General features: G+C 43.6%; 1 protein-coding gene and 1 long non-coding RNA gene across 21 annotated transcripts in view; one reads left to right on the top strand and one right to left on the bottom strand.

Moving 5' to 3' along the window:
• Positions 1-24,670, top strand: part of ATP10B (ATPase phospholipid transporting 10B (putative)) — a 218,894-nt gene that overhangs the window by 170,018 nt on the left and 24,206 nt on the right. For 15 of the 20 annotated variants that reach the window (XM_051794024.1, XM_051794021.1, XM_051794017.1 and 12 more), the window contains 8 exons: positions 234-376; positions 1,391-1,673; positions 2,683-2,877; positions 15,036-15,240; positions 15,888-15,973; positions 18,408-18,514; positions 22,093-22,224; positions 24,310-24,437. In XM_051794024.1, coding sequence (XP_051649984.1) covers positions 1,405-1,673; positions 2,683-2,877; positions 15,036-15,240; positions 15,888-15,973; positions 18,408-18,514; positions 22,093-22,224; positions 24,310-24,437 — 1,122 coding nt within the window. In that variant the 5' untranslated portion in view covers positions 234-376; positions 1,391-1,404. Of the gene's footprint in view, positions 1-233; positions 377-1,390; positions 1,674-2,682; positions 2,878-3,964; positions 4,926-15,035; positions 15,241-15,887; positions 15,974-18,407; positions 18,515-22,092; positions 22,225-24,309; positions 24,438-24,670 lie in introns of those variants that run through there. The other 5 variants (XR_007905612.1, XM_051794025.1, XM_051794006.1 and 2 more) reach the window with 3 other exon arrangements.
• Positions 2,722-14,872, bottom strand: LOC127473941 (uncharacterized). Its single transcript, XR_007905630.1, has 3 exons — positions 12,301-14,872; positions 2,892-3,170; positions 2,722-2,807 (listed from the first exon to the last, which is right to left on the bottom strand). It is a non-coding gene; the product is annotated as an uncharacterized LOC127473941 (long non-coding RNA).

Below are 24,670 nucleotides of genomic sequence, written 5' to 3'. Positions count from 1 at the left end.
TTTCATGCTTTCTTTATTGCCTCACTTTCCATAGATTTTGCTGAAGCTTGTGAAATAATGTGAGTGCTCATCTGGCCTCCTGTGCTAACACCAACTCACACATTTCCCCTCTCACATCTCAGCATATCTGGGTGTGTAGCTGACATTTTTTTGTGTGGCCAACTTACCTTTGCTATAAATAGATTATAGTTTAATCACTTGTATGTTGCTTATCTTGTTTATCCCAAATGCAGGAGTTCAGGAATTGAGACACCAAGACATGTTTAATTTTCTGCCCCTCTCTTGATGCTGCAGTAACTCCACTGGACAGTTAGAAAAGTGACAAAAATTGGGACTGTGGGAAGGAGCACTTTTCCTAAAAGGAAGAATAAAATAGGTAATGGTCCATTATAATTTTATATAGTGAATTTTATATAATGAATAATAATATATCTCTGTGGGTGTGGAAACTTTGAGAGGCATCTACACAAGGAGGGAGAGGACTTATCCTAGGTTGGATTGCACTGATGTTTTCTCCCTAGAAAACCAAATGGGAAAACTGTGTCTGCCCTGTTGGATACTGCCCACAGTCCATCCCTCAGCAATGGAATGGAAAGAAAGAGGGCAAAGAGGTTCTGGAACAGAAACTTCCCAGCAGACTGGACAATGAGACAGCAGCAGTTGGTGACTGTACAGCAGCAGAGGGGAATGGTCCTGGCCATTCCTCTTGTGACTCACCTGAATAATTCCTCCAGGCTGCCTCCCACTTATTAGCTTTTGTGGCTTTAAGGACACAGAGGGTTCTTTTTGTCCCCCTTGGTTTCCAGGTCTGACAGGTGCTGAGCTGCTGTTGGGCTGCACTGAACTCTGGCGTTTTCCATTCAAACCAGGTTCCTTTGGAGACTCTGGAAAACTGTTACGTGAGTGTAAATGAAATTAGGATGATGCTGCAGTTCTTTATTGTCTGAGCTATTAACATTCAACACCTGAACCAGTCCCTTTCTAAGTAAGAATGAACAGGAAAGGGTATTGTATGAAAGTCAGACGTTTGAAGAAAAATGCCTGAGTAAATTTGGTGGCACTTTATGACTGAGAAAAATGATAGAGAGTTCGTGATGGAAAAGCCATTGTTCCCCTCTGATAAATTGGCTTTGTCCACGTTAGTTTGGTATTATAACACCTTAAAATAGGTTTTGGATTATTTTTCCCCCCAGAGATAGAAACAGATTTTTCCATATTGAAGATTTTGTTGTATCTTTTATTCTGTGCATTCTCTGAGCTCGGAAGCTGAACATGCAATGCAGGGAGCAGGAGGATTGTTTGTGGTGTTAAACCTCTGCTCACAGACACCAAGTGAGTTTTCTCCAGAGTGGAACTGTTTGTCAGTGCTTGTCATGCCTTTGTCTTGCAGCCTGACCCCTGGCAATGGCTTTCTCTGTGGACTCAGCTTGGTACCGTTGGCAGCGTCTGGGAGCTCCATCCCAGGCTCCATCAGAACCCACCCCACTGCTGCCTCCTGGCAGAGACAACCCAAAACTCAGCCTGAACAAATGGAGGGTCGTCTTTCCTGGCAGTGGGAGACAGTGGAAAGACTGGAAACAAGCTTCTACCTTTTATTCTGGAAACAGGATACAGACCACAAAATACACGTGGTTCACTTTTGTGCCCCAAAACCTTTTTGAACAGTTTCACAGGTAAAAAAAATCGTTCAGTGATCCATGAGATTCCAGGAGTCTCTCTGAAACAGTGATATTTGAGAGCAATGGAGAAGGGCCATGTGTAGTGGCCACAGGACTAACACTTAGGTGGTGATTATTTGTAAGCAAATGTCACTCAGTTCACACTGAAATGGAGGATTAAGGCAAGTAAACACTGGCAGTGTCTGACACTGCTGGGACCAGCTGTCTTGTTTGAATACTGGAACAGTTTTCTTTGTAAAAATTTCAAGTTTTTATTTAAAAATCCCTCTGGTTTCCTAAACTCTTGATTTTTAAGAACACAGAAAAGATTCATTGGATGTGTTGAGAAAATATTGTGGATTTCAGCAGCTCAGTTTTGATATCTTTTTAATGTCCTGAAGTGACTCTCTACCAGCCCATAAACAGTATAAATGTATGTGCAGGTGCAGGTCAGCTTTCTGTCCGAGTGCTCATTTCAAATTATGTACCCCCTCAGCAGAATTAATCATGTCAAAAAGATGCCCAGGGAAATATCATTATGATAAAGAGAAATGAAAATTGTATATTCATCTCTAGCCTTGAAATTTTCATTCTGTACATTAGATTTACACATTCATAATTTGACCTTCCACTCGTGGAATCCTTCAAGGATTCCTGACCAGGACATTTCATTCATTGGTTTGGTTTTTTAAGGTTTCTTTGGCTTCTGTTTGATTTTGTGCTTATTTTCAAGACTGAGGCAGTGGGGGGTCATTAAAGACCTTGGAGCTCCTGGTAAATAGTGTTTGTAAGATGTGGGGAAATGGAGTTAGCTATAATAGTATGAAAATGTATCTCACAGGCTCCTCTGAAGAAATAATTATCATCTTAGTTAAGCAACTGATTAATCCATTCTGGAGAAAGGAAAAGGAGGGCATAGGAGTGGAATGATTAATGTTCCTTTGACACAAAATGGGTGTTGTTCGTTAAGGAAAAGACACATTCTCATTTCTGACTACTTTTAATTTATTTTCTCCCTTTTCAGGCTGGGCAATCTTTGCTTCTTCTTTCTGGTGGTTCTGAGCTGGTTCCCACAAGTGGAAATCTTCCGCAGGGGGGTCACTCTGCTGCCTCTGGTTGTGGTGCTGCTTCCCAGCATGATTAAGGATGCTGTTGAGGATTACAGAAAACACCAGTATGACAAGACAATAAACTCCTCTAAAACCAGGGTATATGACAAGTAAGTAAACAAACCCAATTATTTTCCCTTGTGTTTGTTGGGGTGGAAACTGTTCATCTGGTTGTGCAGTAATTCCCTCATTGACCCTTTGGAGCACTGTAAAATTGGAAAAGCTCTTAGAAAAGAATTTTTTCTACCTTTAAAATGCCTTACTTATCTCACTGAAATCATCTCAGTATCACTGGAGCTTTGTTCCATGTCCCAGCAGTGTGTGCTGATATACAGGTTTCCATTCCAAGTTTTCAAACCAGCTTGCCAACCCACACAACATCCTCTCCAGGGAGCAGAAGGATCTGGAGGAAAAATGAAACTTATCCAAGTCTGGAAAGGATAACTGGAGCTGTTTAAAAACATGTAAGATGTTTCACACTGAACCCATTAATAAAGAATTAGTGATCAACAACATTCAAGGTGAATCACCATCAGGAACTGAAAAACAATTTCTAGGGCTTCCAGTAAGCAGAGGGATCAATAGAGGCCTGGCTTTGGGATGGTACAACACCTGCAGGGAGCTGTTTGCTCAGGAGTGACTCAGAAGGAAGAAATACTTTCATGTGTGATTGTTATTGCAACATTTCCATTTCATCAGAGTTTCTTGTCCAAGCACCAACTTGACTTGAGACTGCTCAGCTTATCACTGTATAATGCAGTAGATAAGAGTTTTCATTTAGAAGAAGTTTAAATATTTAGGTCTCTTCCTTTTTTCACCTCCCCTTAAGACCAAACTACAGAGAAAAAATGACTGTGCTTTGCATGCCTGTCATTAGCTCTCCTGGAAATTACACATTCATGTGCCAGAGGCATGAGGACCAAAGGGGGAGAAGAAAAGAGAGACTGGAAGGAGTGACTGGGTGAGAGAGGAGGTTTTGGGTCTATCAGAGGAGAAGGGTTGGTCTGAGGGGCAGTGCAGGTACACTGCCCTTCACTTGCCTGTGTCTGTGTGTCATCCCCAAAAGTGCCAAATCAGAGGTTAGCTGGGTTTGGGGGGTGGGAGTTGTTGTTCAATAATCCATGTTATGATCCATGTTATGATCATGAAAACAAGTAGTAGATAGAGGAAGTAAAAGAGAAATAGTGTCTGAACTGAGCTTGGAGCGATCTCGTGTTGACATCTGGGACGTGCAACCCAGCCATCACCTTTGAGCTTCCTGGCAACTCCCAGGGCCATAAAGTGATCCTGGAACTCCTGGAGTGACCTGTGGAAATCCTGGGAGTGTTCTGAGCTCTGTCCCTGCTCTGGGGCGGAGCAGAGGCACCCTGTGAGCAGAGGCAGTGCCAGGGAATGGTCTGAGCCAACAGGAATAACCCAACATTCCAGATGCTCCTGTCCCGGCGAGGTGCAGCCCCAGCAGGCTCTGAGACCTGCAGCTGAGTCAGGCTGAGCCCTGGCCCTGGGGAGCTGGAGGCTGGGGCAGAAGGAGAGGCAGCTCTGGGCTTCGGACACCTCAGCTCTTCCCTCCACCACTCGGGAGTTCATTTGGATTATTGAACTCTTCTAACTTGGTTGGTTTTCACTTTGAAGCTACTTTTTGAGAGGAAAACAAGATGTCAAGGAGAATTGTTCCAGGCTGCTTCTCTAGAATGGTGTGGAAGAAACATTTCTTCAAGGAAAGCTGCTGTCGCTGTGGTTCCCCAGACACTGAAATCCAAAATGAGGAGCTGGAGAAGAGAGGAAAAGGAAAGAAAAGAAAGAAGAAAAATGAAAACAAACGAGTGATCGTCTCCAATTTGCCCTTTGGAAGTCAGAAGTGGAAGGAAAATCCAAACAGACACTACGGCTCCAATAAAATCAAGACCACAAAGTACACCATCCTGACCTTCCTCCCCAAAAACATCTACGAGCAGTTCCACCGCTTCGCCAACGTCTACTTCGTGTTCATTGCCCTGCTGAACTTTGTGCCAGTGGTGAATGCCTTCCAGCCAGAGGTGTCTCTGATCCCCATCTGTGTCATCATGGTCATCACAGCCATCAAAGATGCCTGGGAGGACTTCAGGAGGTACAAGTTAGACAAAGAGATCAATCACATGGGGTGTTACATCTACAGCAGGTGAGCTTGGGGCAGCTTTTGTTACTAAAACCGTGGGGCTTGAGATCTTTTATCAATGGTGAGGCTTTTTGCTGAAAAAAATTAATACATTTCCAGCTGCTGGGAAATCCCAGTGATAAAGTGAAATGGGGAAAATTCAAAGCCACTATTTCCCACCTGGTATTTGTACTGATTTTGATTTTTTTTTTTAAAGCACTTTTAGACTGGGAAGATCAGTTTGAGTTTCATGATACTGGTGTGACTGTGGGCCTCTTGGATGTGGAGAGCACTGGAAATAGGGGCTTGAGGAGCTACAAGCAACTGCTTTTCTAAGAAATTTTCAGGAGGGTTTAATTCTATCTGTGTAAAGGGGCACAGAACAAGATCTGTCATGGGACTTGTTTGCATTCTTAGATGCCAAGAAACCTCTTAAAGTCTTGGCCCTTTGAAACCCATTTAATGTTGTACTCTACTCTGGAGCTTTCAAAATGAAACTGTAAAAATGCAGTCTAGAAACAGGAGATAGTGACATGTGCCTGTGTTTAGTCATCCCTAAATGAATTAACTGCGTGTTAGTCTGTGCTCACTTAAAATGCTTCCTGACTTCTTGCTCTCAGGACTTTCCTAAATTTGAAAATTATGTTTTATTGTATCAAAACTGTTCTCTCAGCAAATAGCAAATGCCTTCTCCCTGTTAAAATATCACATCTGGGAGTCAGGAGTGCAAAACTTTCCATCTCTGTGGATGTACCTGTCAGCCCTCCAATTAATCAGCAGTGCTTTACATAACGTGCACTTTCACAGGCAGGATATTGCAGAACTTTGGCTTTTATCACATGGGGCTGTCATTTCTCTTTGTTTCTCTTGCGTGTGTTTGTCAGGTTTTTATTTTTATATCCTGCTGGTTAAACAGGAAAACAATGGATTTGCTTGTTTAGAGGCTAGACTTATCCCCAAATATAGATAATGATTTGTCAGAAACAAAATTGCACTGCTCTCTTTGCCAACTTGTCCACGAGAGAAGGCACTTGAAGAGTTCCTAAATAATGTTCATTTAAGATTCCTTCTCTCCCACAGAGGAGAGTGTGAGTAATTGGAGCTCTTGGGGTAGGGAGGCAAAGCTGTCTCCTCTGCCTGTCTTGGAGACAACAATCTAGTTGGATGTCTGAATGTTTTCAGTGTTGCATTAGCCCATGAGGCAATGGATTATTTGTTAACACTTGTTAAAACCAGGATGAGGGAAAGGTGGGGCAGTGGGTGCTACTGAATGAATCCACAGAGGAATCTTAGTTGTTTCCTCTATACAGACAGCAACCATGTTAATTTAGATCTGAAAGCCTTTTACCATGGGAACATGAGAAGCAGGGAATACAGTAAAACTTGTTCTGTACAAGGGAAAAATGTCCCTCCTGGAATTACACACACGTTCAAACCCAGGTTCAACTCACAGCCATGAGTACTTTGTTATGCAGAAACGTGACATGGGCCTGCCTTAAAATTGGGTTTCCCATGCCATAAAAAAGATGTTGATCTACTAATAAATCCTGCCTAGAATCTTGTCTTTCACCCAAGTTTTATGGCCTGAAAAGATGATGTAAGGGAAAGGAAGATGAGAAGAGTTCAGACTGTAGGATTCATCCTGTCTGAAAAGAACGTGGGTAATTACAGTTGCCATCAGATCAGTCACCACAGCTTATTATATCATGAATAATTTTAATCAGGCTTCTCCAGTGCTTTGGGAAGCTGATATTTCTTGTTCTTCTTGCTGGCTGCAAAGTCATGGAAGAGCGTGATGTCTTCTAATTTTCTTCCTTCTGAATCATCTGCTGGAGGTGACTTTTTTTAACACAGGTGAAAGTCTTTTTGGGACCCTGCACATTTTGTTAATCTTGTGGCGGCAAAAAGTTTTTCTTAACAGAGCAACTGATCTTTCATCCTAAGATGAGGGATTACTTAGATTTTAAGGGGTAGTCTTGGAGGGCATATGGCCTTTATTTCAGATTTCAATAACAAGAACTCTGGCTCCTGCTCCAAAGGAAATACAAAAACAGACCAACATTTCCCAAATGCTGACTGTTCTCCAAAACTTTCTTGAAGAAATGCAGTAACTTGTCTTCTTTTAACACAGAGAAAGGGAAATTGAAATTAAATAGGCTGGCCTGTAAACATCCTTCTTCCAATTTTATTTTCCCAGAGATCAGCTGGAATGGGAAACCCAGGCTGCTGATCTAATGAAAGAAAAGACTCTTCCAGTAGTGTGTTTAAGGAATGTTTAATTGAGAAAATGGGAGACAATTAACAGGCATTAAAGTATTTTGGGGAGATGCAATAACTTAGATCTAATGTTTCATTTTGGAGATTGTAATTTCAGAACCAAAGGTTTTGGAATCATCCCAACTGTAGACAAACTTGTGCTGTCAGAACAAATCACAGAGCACCAAAAGGAGAGGACAGAAAACTGAATTGCAGATAGTACAGACCTATGTTTAAATGCCTCATTTCTCCTGGTGTTCTTTAAAATATAATTTGTCTGCTTTTAAATTTTGCAAGCAAGGGGGGGCTCCAATTACTACAAAATGTGATTGTCAAAGCATTTCCTGTGATACTATGCTTTACTATCCCTCTTTCATTGCATTTAAATTTCTCAAGTCACCTGATTTCATACAACCCTAATTAGTTATTCTCCATCCATAACAGTTAATTATAATCTTCAAATATGTGTGATTTCTATCAAGTTCATTCTGCTGCACCCAGACACCTTTTAGTCAAGACCTGCACAGAGATCACTCCTTTCATCTTTCCTGTCAGTCAGTCCCCCCAGCCCTGCTGTGGTTCCTTCTCTCTGAACTCTCTCCAGTTTGTCACTCACTTACTAGCAGGGGCTGCCACTGAATGGGAGGCACAGCCCTGAGAGGGAATGGCAGGGCAACAGTTGCTAAAAGCTGTTATTTAATTTTCTTGAAGTTCCATAATGTTCAAATACATAGCTTGGATGTGATACACCCCTCGGATTCCGTAGAGGTCTGCAAATACTCCATAGCATCCAGACAGGTTTTTACATCAAAATTCACATTTCTTGAAGAATTAACCTCATTTTTTCTCAGTGTTTCAATAGACACTAAGATACAAATGCAAGGACTGCACAGTTCTGATGGCACAGCAGCAGCCACAAAAACATTCCCTTCATTTAAGCTGTTCACATTGCTTAATTTGAAGCACCTAAACTCAGATATCTGAGTCAGTGACTTAGGGAAGCCTAGTTAGTTTATATGCTTTGAATCACCCTGTGGAGCTGTTGGATAAGCAGATAAGTCAACAGGCATCCTAAATGAGATAACCTGATTACTTTTTCAATAGAAAGTTCCTCTGTGATGCTTCCAGGGCCTGTGGTTTTCAAGTAGTTCTTGCAAGGATCAATCTCCTCTTCCTCTGTAGGTCCATTGATGTCTGTGATACAAAAAATTCAGGCTGCCCTTCACTGGAACTCTTTGTCTGCTTAGTGTGAGGTTTTAGAACATTTAAAGATTTTTGCATCAGCACTAACTCTGGGTTAGTCCTACAGAGTGATGTGGAAAGAAGATAAAAACAAAGAACTCACTACTGTGCTGCACAAAACCAGAACTGCCAACAGCTGAAAAGCTGCAAGTGGCTTAAGCTGAACTCCCTGTTTTGAAAGAGAATTAAAATATTTCAGTCAATTGGAGTATTGTAATTCTGTGCTGTAATTTTCTCTATGACTGCAATGGAGCTCTGCCTTCCTACAGGCTTCTGGACGTATCCTATACTTTATGTTTCCTTAGGGAAGCTGGGCAGCAAAGGCAGTGGTTCTGTTTGAACCTCCCTCAGAGCTCTGGTCAGCTGGGCTTTGGGAAGGGAGGAGAGACTGAACCTCCCCAGGATGCTCCCCATGGAGCTGGGAGAGTGACTGGGGCTGGCCAGGGATGCAGGGACCAACAGAGGCTTCTGGAAGACAGCAGAGAAGGGCAAGGAACAGACCTGAAAACAGGAATTAACCTACTGTCAAATCTCAGAAGAAAGAAGGAAAGAAGCAAAGAAAGAAAGAAAAAAAGAAAAGAAAATTTATTTCTCTCTGGACCCTGGAAACATATGCAGCTCACTCTGCCCAGGGTGAACCTGAGGGTTTGTAAAGTAGAAAGCAGGAGGAGAGGAAAATACCATCCTGCCAAGGGCACAGTGAGCAAAAAGATTTCTTGCCAAAACTTTAAATTAAAGTCTTGTTCAGCAACTCTGAGTTTTCACTTGTTAAAGAGCCTTTTCTTTTAGCTTTATCATTTTTGTTTTCTAACAAAGCATAACTTTAAAGACTAGGAGCCTGCTGGAGGCTTTAGTGTGTTCATTTTATACACCAAAAAACCTAAAGCCTCTGTCCCACTTGAAATCTCACCACATTCCCTCGGGCAAAATTGCAATGAATTTTCTTGGGCATAGATATAGAAATACCAAGGCTCCACCTCAGTGGTGCCTCTCTGAACAGTGCATGGATCTCAGTATCTGGGGGCTGAAGGGCTCCTCAGTAGGTGCATTCCCAGGACAGCCCCAAAGCCACTGTCCCCCTGCCCAGTGTCACCATGGCTGGGCTGTTCTCCACGAGGGGCTGGCACTGCACTGGGCATCCTCTGCTCTGTCATCCCTGGGCTTTTTGTGTGCACTTCAGCTACTGTGGAAATTTTGCACCTAGTTTAGCTCTGGATACATGAATTAACAGTGGCTTTTAGTGAAGGCCCAAACACTCTGTGCAAGCTGAGGAGATTCTTCAAACTCCCACTGAGCTGAGAAAGTGTCCTTAGCCAAGAGTACACCCAAGGGTGTTGTGTCCCCAGGACACTGCTGGAAACCAGTGCTACCAAAATTGTGAAGGAATGAAAACCTGAATTCATCTTATGAGGAGGGTGCTGATTGTTTGGTGAAGGAATATGGGACATCCTGGGCTGACTAAATGCAAAATTAAAATACCAACACTCAGCTGGTCTGGGCAGCAGCACCTGGAAGCCAAAGAGCAGCGAGGCAGGAGGAGGTGAGTGTGTGATTGCTGCAGTGAGGATCCTGCTCTCTGGGGGGGAAAATCCATAAATCCATTACTAATGCTACCACTGGTTTGTGTATTGCTTTATCAGAGCTTTCTCCAAGATTTATTACCTGCCAAGACATTAAAGCTGCTTCCCAGAAAAGGTGCAGTGGTTTAGCAGTGGCAGCAGGAGTTAATGACTAAACATTAGGGGAAATAAATGAAAACCTGTGGGTTTGACTCAGACCTGCAGAATCGTGGCCTCGTGGCATTAAGATCCATCCTACTGTCTGGATTTTTAAAATACCTTTAAAACCTGGAGAGAAGCAGGTTTCTACCTCATGACCTACATGGTCATGTAAGGATATGACCACCAAAAAATCTGATATAGACTGTGGGTCCTAGAAACTTCATAAGTTAATGAGAATCTTTAGAAACTAATGCTAATGATTAATGCACGCTAAGGACACTGAGTGACCTTGGAGTTACCTGTTAGTTCCTGCTGGTGCCAGGAAGAATAGTAACAATAGCATTTTGTTCAAGGCAGTATTAAAAACAAAATAGATTTTCTTAAGTACAATGATCTATAACTTACAAAATGAACCCAGTAAGTCTAAGCAAATGTACTCTCAACATGCTTTTTACTCCTATTTTATTTTATTTCTTCAAAGGCAAGTTAAAAGAGATCCAAACCCTTGTATATGAACACACAGCACGTTTATAGAGCTCTGGCACTTACTTAAAGTTCTCATAAACTTGAATTGATTATTGAAGTTGAACGTAGGCTTCTTTTATCATGGAGAGAATAACTTCCTTGGTACAATACTATAGCAGCTTTAGCACATAAAAGATAGGATCTGTTACTAACATCAAGGAATTTGGAATGCCAAAACCATGGCAGTGTTTGTATTTTATTAGAATTTAGAAAAATTTCACTCCCACTACCTTTCAAAGGTGCTGTTGCTGTCTCAACACAGTGTCCAAATCACAGAATGGTGAGGGTTGGGAGGGATCACCTGGTCCCACCTCCTTGCCATGGGCAGGGACACCTCCCACTCGAGGTGGGGAACCTGGGAGAGTTGGGGATGTGGGAAAGGCTGGGGCTGGTTCCAGCCCTGGCTGCTGCCAAAGACATCCTTGATGCTGCTGGGCTGATGTCCAGGTCACAAACCACCTTCCCAGCCCTGCAGTGGCTCTGTGGCAGAAGCCAGGGATGAGCCAACACTGAGGTTCCTCCTCGTGCTCCAACAGTGTCTCCAGCCAGGAGCCATCAGCCAGGTTGTGCTGCACCCTGACCTGGGACAGCTCTCACAGTCAGCTCCTGGATGGTCCAGTGCCTTCCTCGAGTCCTAAACCTGCTCCTTTGGTGGCACTTTTGTGAAGTTCTGTGGCAGTAGCTCCAAACTGTGAGGTCCTGGACAGACAGTGGTCTTTGAAAACATTCTGTGAGGTTTTTTACATATAAAAACTGGAATAATCTTCAATGGCATAAAACTGTGAGATTTCTACTTGCAGAAATAGACTGTGAAGGGTAAGAACCTGTGTGATTCACCCTGCTGTATGTGTAGAACTGAGATCTCAGAATATGTGCATTTTTTATAAAGCAGGTGGTGCTTGAGGAGGCCATTTTCAAATACAACAATTTAGCAAATTTATATACAATAAAATACAAACATTGGGGTTTCTCTGTTGATGACACTGATATATTTTTCCAGGTGTGGCAATTTAGGGAGTGAAAGGGAGAGAAAACAAGCTTTACTTTGAGCTGCAAAAGATCCTGAGATGGAGCTTGGAGTAATTCAAGGGAATAAGACTCAGTGAACTCTAATTGGCTGATATAATGCTTTTAGGTGATAAAGATTTTGAAGATCTTTCTCTAAGACAACCTAGGACATGTAGATATGTTGTGGAGTGCATGTGAAAAATTACTTTTATTTAATTTCCTCTGGGGAGCAGAACAATAATTTTTATTTGCTCCCATTCACCATCCATTTTGACCCAGTTTTTGTTTGAGATTTATCTTCATTGAATCCAAGAATGAGATATCAAACTGTTGACACAAAGTCAATAATTTATTCAAGTTTCCCCATGATCTCCAGTGGCAGCAGGGTGTTTTTATGATCCTTTTTCCCAGAAATGACTTCATAAAGTCTATTTAGTTTGGGTCTTCTGGTCAGATTTGATGGGTCCAATAGCAGTTCTGGCACTTTGGCTGTTCAAGGGAAGCTCTTTTCATTGGCACTGTCCTCTGCTGGGCATTATCCTGCTCCCCATTATCCCAGGGCAGCAGGGATACACTCACACACTTGTGAGTGTGCAGTTGATAAATTGCTGCTAAAGGAGAGAAGGAACTGAGGAATTCTCTCTTACCTCATGTCTCTGATGTGCCACAGCCCTGATGCCACGTGCTGCAAGAATCAGATTTCCAGATTCCCATCTATTGAAAATCATCACATCTCATTTATTTTATTGGTTAAATGCATTTGCCCTTTTTCTATGTTTCTCATCAGACCATCTTGGATTTATGAAGCTCCTCTGTTTGTTCAGCAACCAGAGCTTGTGCTGTGAACTTTAATCAGTGAGCAGAAAATGGGCAGCATTCCCAGTTCCAGGGATTGCTGGAAGGAATCTGCTTCATCTAAAAACATTGTCAGGCAAGTGGGCCAGTGCTGCCATGGGGGCACCAGGCTCAGCAGGAAGTGTTTTTCTCTCTTTCATCCACTGGTTATTCTCTAGAAAGTTGTAGAAAACCTTTGTACTGCAGGAAACTGTTATCTTCCAGCTCCAACTGAAGGGTCCTGTCAGGAGCAGAAAACGTGTTTCTCTGCCAAACTGAATGTTCTTTGGGAGAGAGGGACAGGCAGTTCACCTGAGAGCAGGTCTGGGGTTCTGGCAGTTCCTGAGCTCCAGTCCCTGTGCTGAGTTCTGCTTTTCCTCTGATCTGAAAGAGGTCATTTGGCTTTTCTGACTCACCCTCTCCTCTGTAATTAGTGAATGGGCAGGACCCTGAAGCTTTATGGGTAATGCGTGTTTCGTAGGGAATTATTGAAAAGATATTCCAAATCTGGGATTTCTGTGCATTATTCCGGCTACAGTGGTTTCTTTGAGCTGGTGTGGAACACAGCCAGCTGGGCAAGGCCCTTCTGTGGCGTTTTGTGAGCAGGGAAATCAGAAGTGTGCCCTGTAAACCTCCCACCTGCGCAGGAGGTGACGTGCAGGGAGGGGGATTGTCCTGCAGGAGCCACAGCAAACATTGTGTGCAAACTGCACATGGCTTCCAAATGTCCAGCGTGGCAAGACAAGCCAACTGCTGTCTCTGAACTGATTTTGTACTCTCTCTTTTATGCTTTAAACAAACAAATTTAGAAGTCCTACACAGAAGGTGTTTGACATGGGAAGGATTCATATTTATTTAGTTGACTTGCTATATTAACTTAGTATCTATTTTGCAGAGCATTAAATACACAACATACACCCGCTTGAATACTTTTTAAATAGAAATTGATCTAGATTTTTTTTGAATGTGTAGCAACATCAAATTAACTTACAACAACTCTTCAATGTGGTCTTTTATGTCTGTTGTTGAGCAAAAGAGAAAGGATGTGCAGGTAAGTAGAGTCAGACAAAATAAGAAAGAATGAAAAATTCAGGAAAGAAGAATTAATGTAAGAAGGAAAAAAATAATGGTGCAACACCATAATTTAGTAAACACCTCCCAGCATTAAAGGGATTTAAGTAGTTAGGTTGAGGGGTTCTTTTTTTGAATAAAAAGTGGATACCACTGGGAAATACAGAGGATTTAATTGCTTGCACAACCTTTGCAGGTGGCTGTGTTTGATGTTGTTCTGAAGGACAGCAGCCAAGTGTGAGGGTTTGCCTGGCAGCACAGGCTGGCTCTGCTCTGCAGAAGGCAGAAAGTAGGTTAGCAGGAAGCAGCCCTTGGCCTGGCTCTGAAGCAGAGCTTGGAAATGTGCTTTGAACTGGAGCAAACCCCTTTATCTGCTCTATCACTGCTCCCTTCTCTGGGTACAAACGCTGAAATGAACGACAGGGTTCTTCAGGCAATAGATGGGGATGATGAAAAACTTAGAAAATAAGACTCTCATTACAAGAGGCCTTTTAGTGTCTGTCTGCTAAAGTATCATGAGCATTTTCCCTCTTACTGAGCAAGGCATAAGATGATTTAATTATTCATTTTGAAAAAATAATTTCCTCTCAAAGAGTTAGAGGAACCAAGCCATTGTTGCCAGAGCAGTTTTCCCATTAACTAATTTTAAAACTTATTGTGCAGTTTTTGGTTGGCTTAGATGGTTAAGAGCAGTTGAAGGATTAATTATTGAAAATGTAATGCCAAAAAAAGTCTGCTATTTGCTGAACCTCTGAGCACTGTTCTGTTGATGAAATAGTAATCTCATTTCCTTGAACCCCATAGGCTCTTTTTCTTCTCCTTTTTTTTTTTAATCATTTAGAAGCTCTTTGTTTCTTACTTTAACTTTTTCATTGAACTTGGGCTCTGGTTGCATTTTTTTTTTTGCTCAATACTAAGGGTCATTTGTCAGGTCTTCTACCTTTTGCAGCTGTTCCTGTGCACTAAACTCAAGCTTTGTAGCTCCCTCTTGAGAATTACAAACTGTAAAGACCTGAAGCAAGTGTAGCTGAGGTATCACTTTGCTTCTTTCAGGATCTGTGTGCTGATGTTGGAAAGTATCTGAGACGTAGTCACATAGTCAAAAAAATTAATCAGTTTTGGTGAAGTGTCTGAATTTCTTCAATAAGATACTTTAAAATACTTCCATTAGTTTAAACTACATTCTAACTTTTGCTGTGGAGATTGTAGGGCTAATGCTAGAATGAAAGAGAACTTCAGTTGTAGTTGGATGTTTTTCAGTTCCATTATTTAATTCTAAGATTTGGTTTGAATGTGACATGTGGTGAAGTGACACTATGGAAATGTCTGACTCATTAATTTCTAGCTGTTGTTCTGTGTCCTTTAAAAAAAAAGAGTCAGTGTGCCCCCAAGCCCTGTTTTCTCTTCCCGAAGCCCCCAACCCTCGGGTCCTGCCCCCCCCGTGTCCCCCTTCCCCTGACGGGTTTTTGTGCCCCAGGGAGGAACGTGCCTACGTGGAGAGGTGCTGGAAGGACGTGAGAGTGGGGGACTTTGTGCAGCTGCAGTGCAACGAGACCATCCCAGCTGACATCCTGCTGCTCCACTCCTCCGACCAGAGCGGGATCTGCCACCTGGAAACCGCCAACCTGGACGGGGAGACCAACCTGAAGCAGCGGCGGGTGGTGAGGGGCCTGCCCGGGCAGGTGAGAGCTGGGAACGGGCTGGGCTGGGACACAGCTCTGGCTGCACACTGCACAGCCTCTGCTGCTGAGGGGTCAGTTCTGCACCCACTGCTCCTGAGGGCATTGGTTCTGCAGGGGCTGGGGGAAGGCTCGTGGTCCCTCTGCCCAAGGGGCCATGGCTTCCCCGGCGCTGGTGAGGCCACCCCTGGAGTGCTGTGTCCATTCTGGGCCCTCAGCTCAGGAAGGACATGGAGGGGCTGGAGCAGGGCCAGAGGAGAGCAACGAGGCTGGGGAAGGGACTGGAGCACAAGTGCTGTGAGGAGAGGCTGAGGGAGCTGGGGGGACTCAGCCTGGAGAAGAGGAGGCTCAGGGGAGACCTCCTCACTCTGCAACTCTCTGACAGGAGGGGGGAGCCAGGGGGGGTTGGTCTCTTTTCCCACAGCATTTTCTTCATTTAATTTAACCAGTTGTTAGTTCAAGAGAGGAAAATCTTGAGTCTTTCCTCAGCCCCTCTGAAGCTTTGCTTCAGGCTGAATGAGCTACACTGACTCCGTCTCTCCCAGGGAAGTGCTCCAGCCTTGAGGGTCTAAATTAGGCTTCTCTTGGTCTCTGACTTTTCAAGTATTCATTGCATTTGACACTAACTATCAGTGCATTTTCTCTTGCAGAATGCTTTGTTTGAACCCGAATTTTTCCAAAGCACCATCACCTGTGAGATGCCAAACAATAACCTCAATAAGTTCCAAGGTTACATGTAAGTGCTTGTCATCAGTAAATACATTTTGTATCTGAGGTTCAGTATTTCTCTTGGAGGAACTGGATGGAAGGAAGTATTTTGGGGATATTGATGGTTGTCACTATTACCCATTCCTGGATTAAGAAGTCAATATAAAACATGGACTGGACTCCTTTTCTGAGGGGAGGTAGAACCAAGGCTTGGCACTGTTTGTGGTTGTTCCATACAAGCTGTCCTCACAAGGCTTCAACTCTCTTCAAAAGTTAGACATAAGCTCATTTAAATTTCACGTAGTGGTTAGACTAGGCTAGATTTTAGATATAAATCCCAGCTTCATGGCTATAGTTTCTTCATCTTTACAGCCCCAGGGACGTGTCCAAGAACTAACAAGCAATCCAGATTTTCTTCTTATTAGAAAGTTAGAAAAAGCAAACAAGCAAATTCCCATTGAACCAATGTATTAGATTGGTGCAAAAATGTGCTTTTTTTTAGTGTTTCTTCATTGAATAATTCTGGCACAGGCATAACAAGGAAATCTATACCAGCAAATTCAGCAGACTTCTGTGGACTGTAAGGACGTGGCTCATGTCCTAAAACTCTCTCACCCTCCAACACAGGGCAGCTGTTTCCCAAGGTGCTCTTCAGAGGTCTCAGTCCGTGCTGATTCCCACACCAATGTCCTGCTGTCCCAGACCAAATCCCTGCCCTGTGTTATGCAAACCATTTAACTGCCTGACTGTGCCACATCCCACCCACAGCCTGGGTTCAAGTGTTCCTGTAGCTGAACTGGAGTTCCTGTCCCTGCAGGCAGCAGGAGAGCTGCAGCTGCAAAGGGCCAGATCAGCCCCGGTGACCCCGAGGGGTGTCCCCCATCAGCACTGACCCTGTCTGCTCTGGGATGGGGTCCCTGCCCTGTGAGGGTGGTGCCTCCCCCAGCAGCGCCATTTCTCCTCTCCTGCAATATCTCCACAGGCACAGAGAGGTCAGGTTTCTATTGATTGCTGGCTCTGCTTGCTGGCTTTGGGACTGCTGGGTTTAATCTAAATTGAAGCAATCCTTCCAATTAGCCTGAGTAATACAGCCCAGGAGCACTGAGATTATAGAAATGTGGGGGATGTGTCACAGGAAAACACACACAAATGCACACCCTTAGGGCACAGGACTGGCTTCAAAATCTTCAACTCTACTGAAAGTCTGTAACAGAAATCTCTTTGGTAAATGCCTATTATCTCACCTGCTTGCTGGAATGTGGAATTAGCTGCCTTTCTCTCCCTGCTTCAGGGGCAGATGAAAGAAGTTACCAGGGAAAATTACTTGCTAAGAGTTAGTGGAGTTTCCATCTTTGGTCTGCTGAGATTTGAGCTATTTTGTAAACACAAATTACTTGGAACAGGTTACCTTTTTCTCCAAGAACCCTTAATAAATTATTGAGGCTCTATTGCCTTGCTATAAAATAGCAGCAGTACTGCCTTTGCTAAAATGATCCTAAAGAACTCAGTGCCATCCACCTGACACACCTGACCACAGCACATTCTGTTCAGGGAGGTGCAAGAAGCCTTCTATTAAATGAGTTCACCAAGGCTGAATGTAGCCTGAGATGGCACCCAACTGTGCCCCCATCTGAGGGACACTGCTGTTTGCTGGTGAAGGCAGTGCCAGACATCAAACACAAAGTAGAGAAAGATGCATGTTCTTGGAAAAAATAATCTTTTCTGACCCTGATGTTTACATAACAAGATGGAGTGTCTGCAGTAAAAATCTCAGCCTTGGTAGAGAACTCAGGAGGAAGCTACCAGAGTGTCCAATAAAAGCTGGACAGAGGTTCATTTTCAGAGGCACATCACACAGTGCCTCCCTGCTGGAGCACTGACCTGGTGCTTTCATCAGTTGGTGCTGTGGGCAGAAGGATCTGGGCTGTGAGGGAACACCTTTAGCCAGATGACAAGTCTTGCATCCAGGGTGAGACCGAGGGAGAGATCTCAGCCTGGAGACTGCTCAGGTGACCTGAGGGTCACAGACAGGGGAAGCCCTTTGGTGGCTGACACAGAGACAGAGGCTCTTGCAAGGTGTGGGTGTATTTGTCTGAGCCACGACCTGCAGGCAGACCCTGCTCAGCTTTCCAAAAGAACTGTGTCTGTGAGAAGTCACATAATGTGTCTGGGTTTCATTCATGAGATACTGAATCTGCCTGATGAGGCACCAGGGGAAAGCCAAACTTGCTCTGTGTTGACCTCATCACACACACGCCCCATGCAAGTGGTCTTTAAAGACAGATTTGTTCTTCCCTTGACTTCTTGCTGGAGTCTTCACTGAAGTTGAGTGAAATAAAAGCAAAATGGGGCCTTCAAATTTACTTGATTTCAGCTTATAACAGACAAGCACACAAAAAATTTGTTTAACCCTTTATTAGAAGAGAAAAAGGAATTGCTTTATTTGATATTCTTTCTTCTAGGGAGCAGCCAAATGATGAACGGGTTGGTTTTAACATTGAAAGCCTCTTGCTCCGTGGATGTACAATCAGAAATACTGAGGTTGCAGTGGGAATTGTTATATATGCAGGTAAGATATACTTTCTATTCAGGTAAACTGAGAATTTCGCTGTAAATATCCCTAAAGAAATAAGTATAATCTAATATTGCACCATAACTCAACATTTTGTTTTAAAAACTGGGAGTGCAGAAGAAAATTACATAACTTTTTTTTTAGGGTATTACTCATCCATCTCCAAAGCCAGCAAGTCTTGCACTGGGTCTCTGGCAAGTGCCAGTATCCTTGTGCATGTCAAATATCTTGCAAAAATATCCAGACAAGTAAGGAATTGCTGAGGTGAGTTTAACCCTCAGCTCTGCAGCTCTGGCTGTAACACTAATTCCATCTGTCATAAAACCTACCCAGCTGCCCTGAGGGAGGTCTCACTGGCTCCTCAGGGTGGAAACTGGTGCAGCTGAAGATCTACCCAGAACAAAACAAAAAGGGACTTTGATCTGTGAGTGTCATCCATCCATTTGATCTGTGGCAGTGCCAGCACACAGGAGGCAGCAGCAGCACAGGTTTGTGCTGACACAGACACAGGGTGTCCATGCAACCATGAATTCCTGCAGCACAGACCTGGACCAAGGCAATGCCAGTGCCCAGATCAAGGGCAGCAGTGCCAGGGTCAGCAGGGGGTCATTTCATCTGTTCCTCATCATCTTTTACCTCAGGAGTGTCACCACTGCTGGGACTCAGGGAGCATGATTTATCACTGGCTTTGCCAGCTGTGCCCTCTTCTGCTCCAGACAAGGGGTATCAGCCACCCTCTTCTTTGTAGGTTAAGTGGAGGTCACTTCAAACACAACAATTAATCCCATGGGCTAATTTGATCTTTCCAGTAGAGTTACATCACTTGTTTCATGTCTAATCAGCAGCGAGGGTTTCAAGGCTGAGCCACCTGAGAGAAAATAGAAGTCACCAACTTTGCAGGAGTCATTTAGGTTGGATTAATCTCCAATCCACAGAACAATTTACCTGACAACTGTTTATTTCAGTACTGCAGAACTGGGATCTAAATGTCTGTAGCTCCCCTATGTTTCCAAGGTAGCTGTGTCTTTGTGTCTTTGTGTCATTGTTCTCTGAACAGCACATGTGAGGGTGGTGCCTGCCAGGGAGAGGGGGAAAGCCAGAGCCGAGCTCAGCCCTCATTTTTTTGGACGTAACCACTACATAACAACCTCAGTAGGGATCATTCCCTATGGAATTGGAGTAACTTGTCACCCCTTCTCCTGTTGCAATTCTTATTTTTCTTCTGTTTAGTTAAGATCTCCCATTATGTTCCTTTGACCACCAGCACAGATCCTCATGTGGATCTCTGTTTATGCTGCTTAAGCTGCTGGTAGCAAAGGCTGGAGTTCTAAAGGTGTTCCCACGACATGGTGGCTTTGGTCTGAGTGAGTGTTCAATTCAATTCCCAACTGACATCTCATTGTTCATGTCAGCAGAAAAGTTTATTCTTTTTTTCCTAAAATTAGACTGGCTTGAGTCAGTACCAGCTTCATTTCCAGGGTTCTTTGACATTGATTATACTCTGGCTTTTAATCATGGTCTGTGACCTTTTCTGAACAGTCAAGATCAGTCACATTATAAGAGGGCACATTTTCCATTTTTATAACTCTATTACTCCTCAAACTTTCTGATGGAAGCCTTTGTGAAGAGCACAACCATTACTTAGTGCAATTGCTTGGCCTGTGCACTTCTCATCTGACCCCAGGAGGGTTACACTTCTCATCTGACCCCAGGAGGGTTGCACTCCTCGTGGCCACCCAAATGGTTCTACACAAAGCAGCAGCACTAAAGCTCAAAAACCTCATCACAGAGTGACAACCATTGTGGTTTTCTCATTGTAATGGGGACAGCAGCAAGAATTACAGGCTTTTCACATAATAAAGTACCAGAAAGAAGTTTTAGATGAGCCCATCAGCATCTAGAAACAGAGAGAGAAGGTTTTAGGAGGGTGGTAGGTGAGGGTCTGTGTTGCACAGCAAAGGAAACTGTGAGGGTTAGAGGAGAACAAAGTAATTTATTCCTCATATTCCTGATTGTCTGTCCCTTGCAAGGTGATATCTGTGCTACAGAAGTGTCCTTCTCCTGATGGTCAGCTGAAGTGCAAAGGAATGGCAGCACTGATGTTTGGAAAGAAAGCCCTTCACATTTTCTTCGTGAAATAAGTCCATCAACATTTCTTTAAGTATTTTCTAGGAGGGATTTGAGGGTTTTGGCTTATTTTGTTTTCAGCACAAAACATTCCATTAAGCCTGACATGACAGAGAAGTGAGGCACGAGGTTCACACAGCTCTGGAGGAACAGGAGTGCAAGGGCAGTGCCCTCCTCTTCTGTGCAGCTCAGTGGTTGGAGCATTTGCTCACAGAAGGGCAGACCTGGGCTTTGGTCTCAGTTCTGCCTGTCTGGGAGTGAACACCCCCCTCCTGCTGCCCCAGGAACACTGGGAACAGTGGCCTGGGAACACTGGGAACTGTGTGCACACGAGCTGCACAGGAAGGAGCAGGGGCAGCAAGGACTGGGCCCACCAACAGGCTCCAGGCTGTGTAAATAATTACAGACTCACTGGAACAGCAGGGCAGGAGCCCCAGCTCTTGGGTGAATGTCCTGAACATAAGGCTGGAGACTCATTTTCTCTCCTGCTCTCTGCCTTAATTAGTAACCATTGATGTAAAGCTGGACTGAATCCAGCAGGTGTGATGGAATTGCACCTGACCCCCAGCTTTGGGTTTAAATCACTTCCCCAGAGAAAGCTGAAAGGCAGCTTGGAAAACAGCCCCTCTCACACACACCATGCACATACACATGACAACTAAATACGGGTCTGAGGGGTCTGTATTTTCAGGGAAAAAGACTGTAGAAATAAACATAAAAGATGCCATTTAATATAGCAACAGATGGTGTCCAGACATCCCAATTGTGGAGCCACAGTTTAGATGATATTAATGGAATTGAAAAAAGCAATTTCGACTTCTTTACTTCTTACAGCACTCCTCTTTTTCCATTACAAATAAACCAACTCAATTTTAATTCACTAAGTTTAAGGGATGGGGGTTTTTTAATTTCTTATCCTACTGTTTTGTTAGCACTTTACAACCACATAGTGAAAAGCTAAATAACATTAGTGTCTTTCACTGCTTGTTGAATTTTATTTAAGTTAATATGTGAAATGTGTCTAGTGGCTTTTAAATAGCTGCTGCAAAATTCTCAAATGTAGGTTTCAGGAATCTGTATAACACCTAAGCAATTTGTTTGTAAAATACAAAAACATAATATTATTGTTCATTTTCCTTTTGTTCTTATGGAGATTTGGCTTTTGAATTGTGATCCTAATAAATCTGCTCTCATTGGGAGAGCAAAATGTACATGACAGCTGAAATCTGCAGTGTAATGGAGGCCCTTTGTCTCTGATACACTCTCTGGATTTAGTCTCTGATACACTCAGGCAAATGGGAAGAGGGGCAATAAAAGTTCTGAGTGAAACTGGAGTCGGATTAACATTAGTCATCCTGTTCTCATTCTGGGAGAGAAATACTTTAAAAAAAGCAAACCAAACTCCAGAACGTCCCCCAAACCTGCTGACCCTGCTCTGTGTTTTGAAGGGCACGAGACCAAGGCCATGTTGAACAACAACGGCCCCCGGTACAAGCGCAGCCGCATCGAGCGCAGGATGAACGTGGACATTTTCCTGTGTGTGGGACTCCTCTTTGTGATGTGCCTCATTGGAGCTGTAGGTAGGAAGCACTGACAAAAATCCTCTTCTGTTTCATTGCTTTTTTCTAAGTGGTGTTAAAATTGCTCTTACAGACACAAGTGGGATCTAGAGCTGAACGCTCCTGAGGGCTTTGGGTGTCTTGGTCTGTCCAACAGATGAGTTAAAATGACAAATTTGAGCAGGCTGTGAGATGGAATCATTGTTTAGGTAGGAATAGCCTGTACTTTTCTGGGGTCCTTGCAGGTGAGCACATGTGAACACAGCAACCAGGGTTAGCTGACTGGAGTTTGCTGGATTGCTAATCTCAAAAACATCTTCCTCACCTGCTTCCTTCCAGCTCTGGTTGCAACCTGTCTCAGGCAGGCCAGAATTAATAGGATCTCATCATTCTGAGGGAAGGACCAGATTTTAAATCCACTGTCTTTTGAATGGGTCACTGCTTTAAGGAGATAACAGGGGCTCCCATGAGCCCCTTTTCTTTTTAATGGATTTTGTCTCGGTGACAACTCACTTAGTGCTGCTGCTCTGATTTAGTGACAAAGTCAAAGCATGTGGTTCTGCCAAGTTTTCCTGCACCTGCCCTGGAGGTATGTGATGGGACACACAGCCAGTGCTCAGTGTAATACCACTGAAAGTAGGAGCCATCCAAAGCAGATGAACAATTGAATTGACTTAATCGCTTCTTTAATTTTCCTGCTTCATGTCGCAGTGGGCTTTTTTGGCACTGAAATGGGATTTCAGCTTGACAACTGAGCTCTGTGTGAGGGAGAGAGAGACTTTATTTTCCTTGTTCCCTGGCTGCTGTCATGTAGATTTAGAGACTTGCCTTTGTCTGTTGTGTAGGGACCCTTGAGTAATGAAGTCCTTCAATTTAAGGTTTGAAGTAGTCTCAGATGAAAAAATCAGCATTTGAAAAACAGCTAATCTGCTTGGGTTAAAAAAAAAAAAAAAGAAACAAAATGTTGTTAGTCTAAATGAAACATGTGAAACAGTACCAAGCCCATTAGCTTTCATCCATCCAAAATGTCCTGAGGCTCCACCATGAGTTCTTGCTGTGCATCCTTGTCTGAACGTGGGGTTCCAGGCAGAAATTTCCCTGGGGGGTCAGGTACCAGGATTTCTTGCACACAGTGATGAATTGGGGTAAGAAGTGGCTTGTAGAGCAGAGTTGTCCTTGCTCAGATGTGACTCTGGTCTCTAGCAGCCAGAAAGCATTGCTGCAATAATCTGAATATCTTTGGCAGCATTTCAGTAGGCAGATGCTGCAAAACAACTGCTTCCTTATGTGGTGCTAATGGGAGTTTGGTCACAGCTGGGTATGTGAAGGGGACTAACTGAGACTTTTGGCATCTGGAGCAATGATGCAAAGAGGGAAACCCAATTGTTTGCCTTGGCTCTGCATTTCTAATTGTGGTATAATTAGTTTCTGATATTGTATATTTAGTAACCTCTTTGAGCAAAGTTTATTTCCATAAGGGCAGGATGCAAAGTGGTAAAGCAATCATGATGGGATGTTGAGTCCTGAAACAGAGGCTTTGTTGTTGTAGCAGATGTCTACTGGTGTTTAAGACACAGCAAGAAGGAGTTTGGGATATGATTTGGTTGAAGGGAATGTAAAAATGAGTTGCCCAGACTGAATTATAGAGGATTGCTCAACTCTAAGACACATTGAAATTGAGAATGGTCGGGAAGGATAAGAAATATTTCACTTTGTCTCCATAAAGGTTCTAAGGTTTGTTTCAGTCAGAAAGAAGTGTCTCCAGCACTGAGGATTTTTATAGGTAGGAGGTAGAGATGGAGCCTCCAGCAGCAAGATGGAGAGTAGGAAAGGTGTGTGCAGAGCTGAGAGCCCTGGGGGACTCCAGCTGATGGGAATGCAAATATCCCTGGCTGCTTATTTGTCCCCAGCACATCCCTGGTGTGTGTGCTCCAGAGCTCTGCACGTGCTCTGTGTCCTCCCAAGGTCTGGGCACTGCTCAGGCCTCTTGCCCTGGAAATGTTCTCTCTGTGCAGTGACCAGGGCAGTTCCACACCTGCACGTCTCAGCAGCTCTGTCCATCCCCTCAGGGCTCAGCCCATTTCAGTCTGTCCCTCGTTCCCACAGGACATGGCATTTGGACTGGAACCTTCTCAGAGCACCCCCCTTACGATGTCCCAGATGAATATGGCAATTTTCTGTCTCCAGCCCTTGCTGGTTTCTACACGTTCCTGACAATGATAATCCTGCTGCAGGTAAAAGACAAAAACCTCTCTGTTACCTCCAAGGAAGAAGCTTTTCAAAATTAAGTATATTCACTAATGAACAATTAATATTAACTAATAGCTGTGCAGTATCTTCTTAATCCTATTTGAAAAAATTGCTGTATTTCAAACCATCCAAGTGTGAAATAATGTATCTTCCTTTTCTTTATTTTTTCTTTCTAACTGCAGATTTTTCTTTCTTGCTGTTGAAACCCCACAAGGAT

This window comes from Manacus candei, unplaced genomic scaffold (assembly GCF_025592945.1).
Source record: "Manacus candei isolate 608988 ecotype Guabito, Panama unplaced genomic scaffold, ASM2559294v1 h1tg000037l, whole genome shotgun sequence".
Taxonomy (NCBI): domain Eukaryota; kingdom Metazoa; phylum Chordata; class Aves; order Passeriformes; family Pipridae; genus Manacus; species Manacus candei.
Note: the sequence above shows the minus strand (reverse complement) of the source record. Positions and strands in the feature narration are given on the sequence as shown.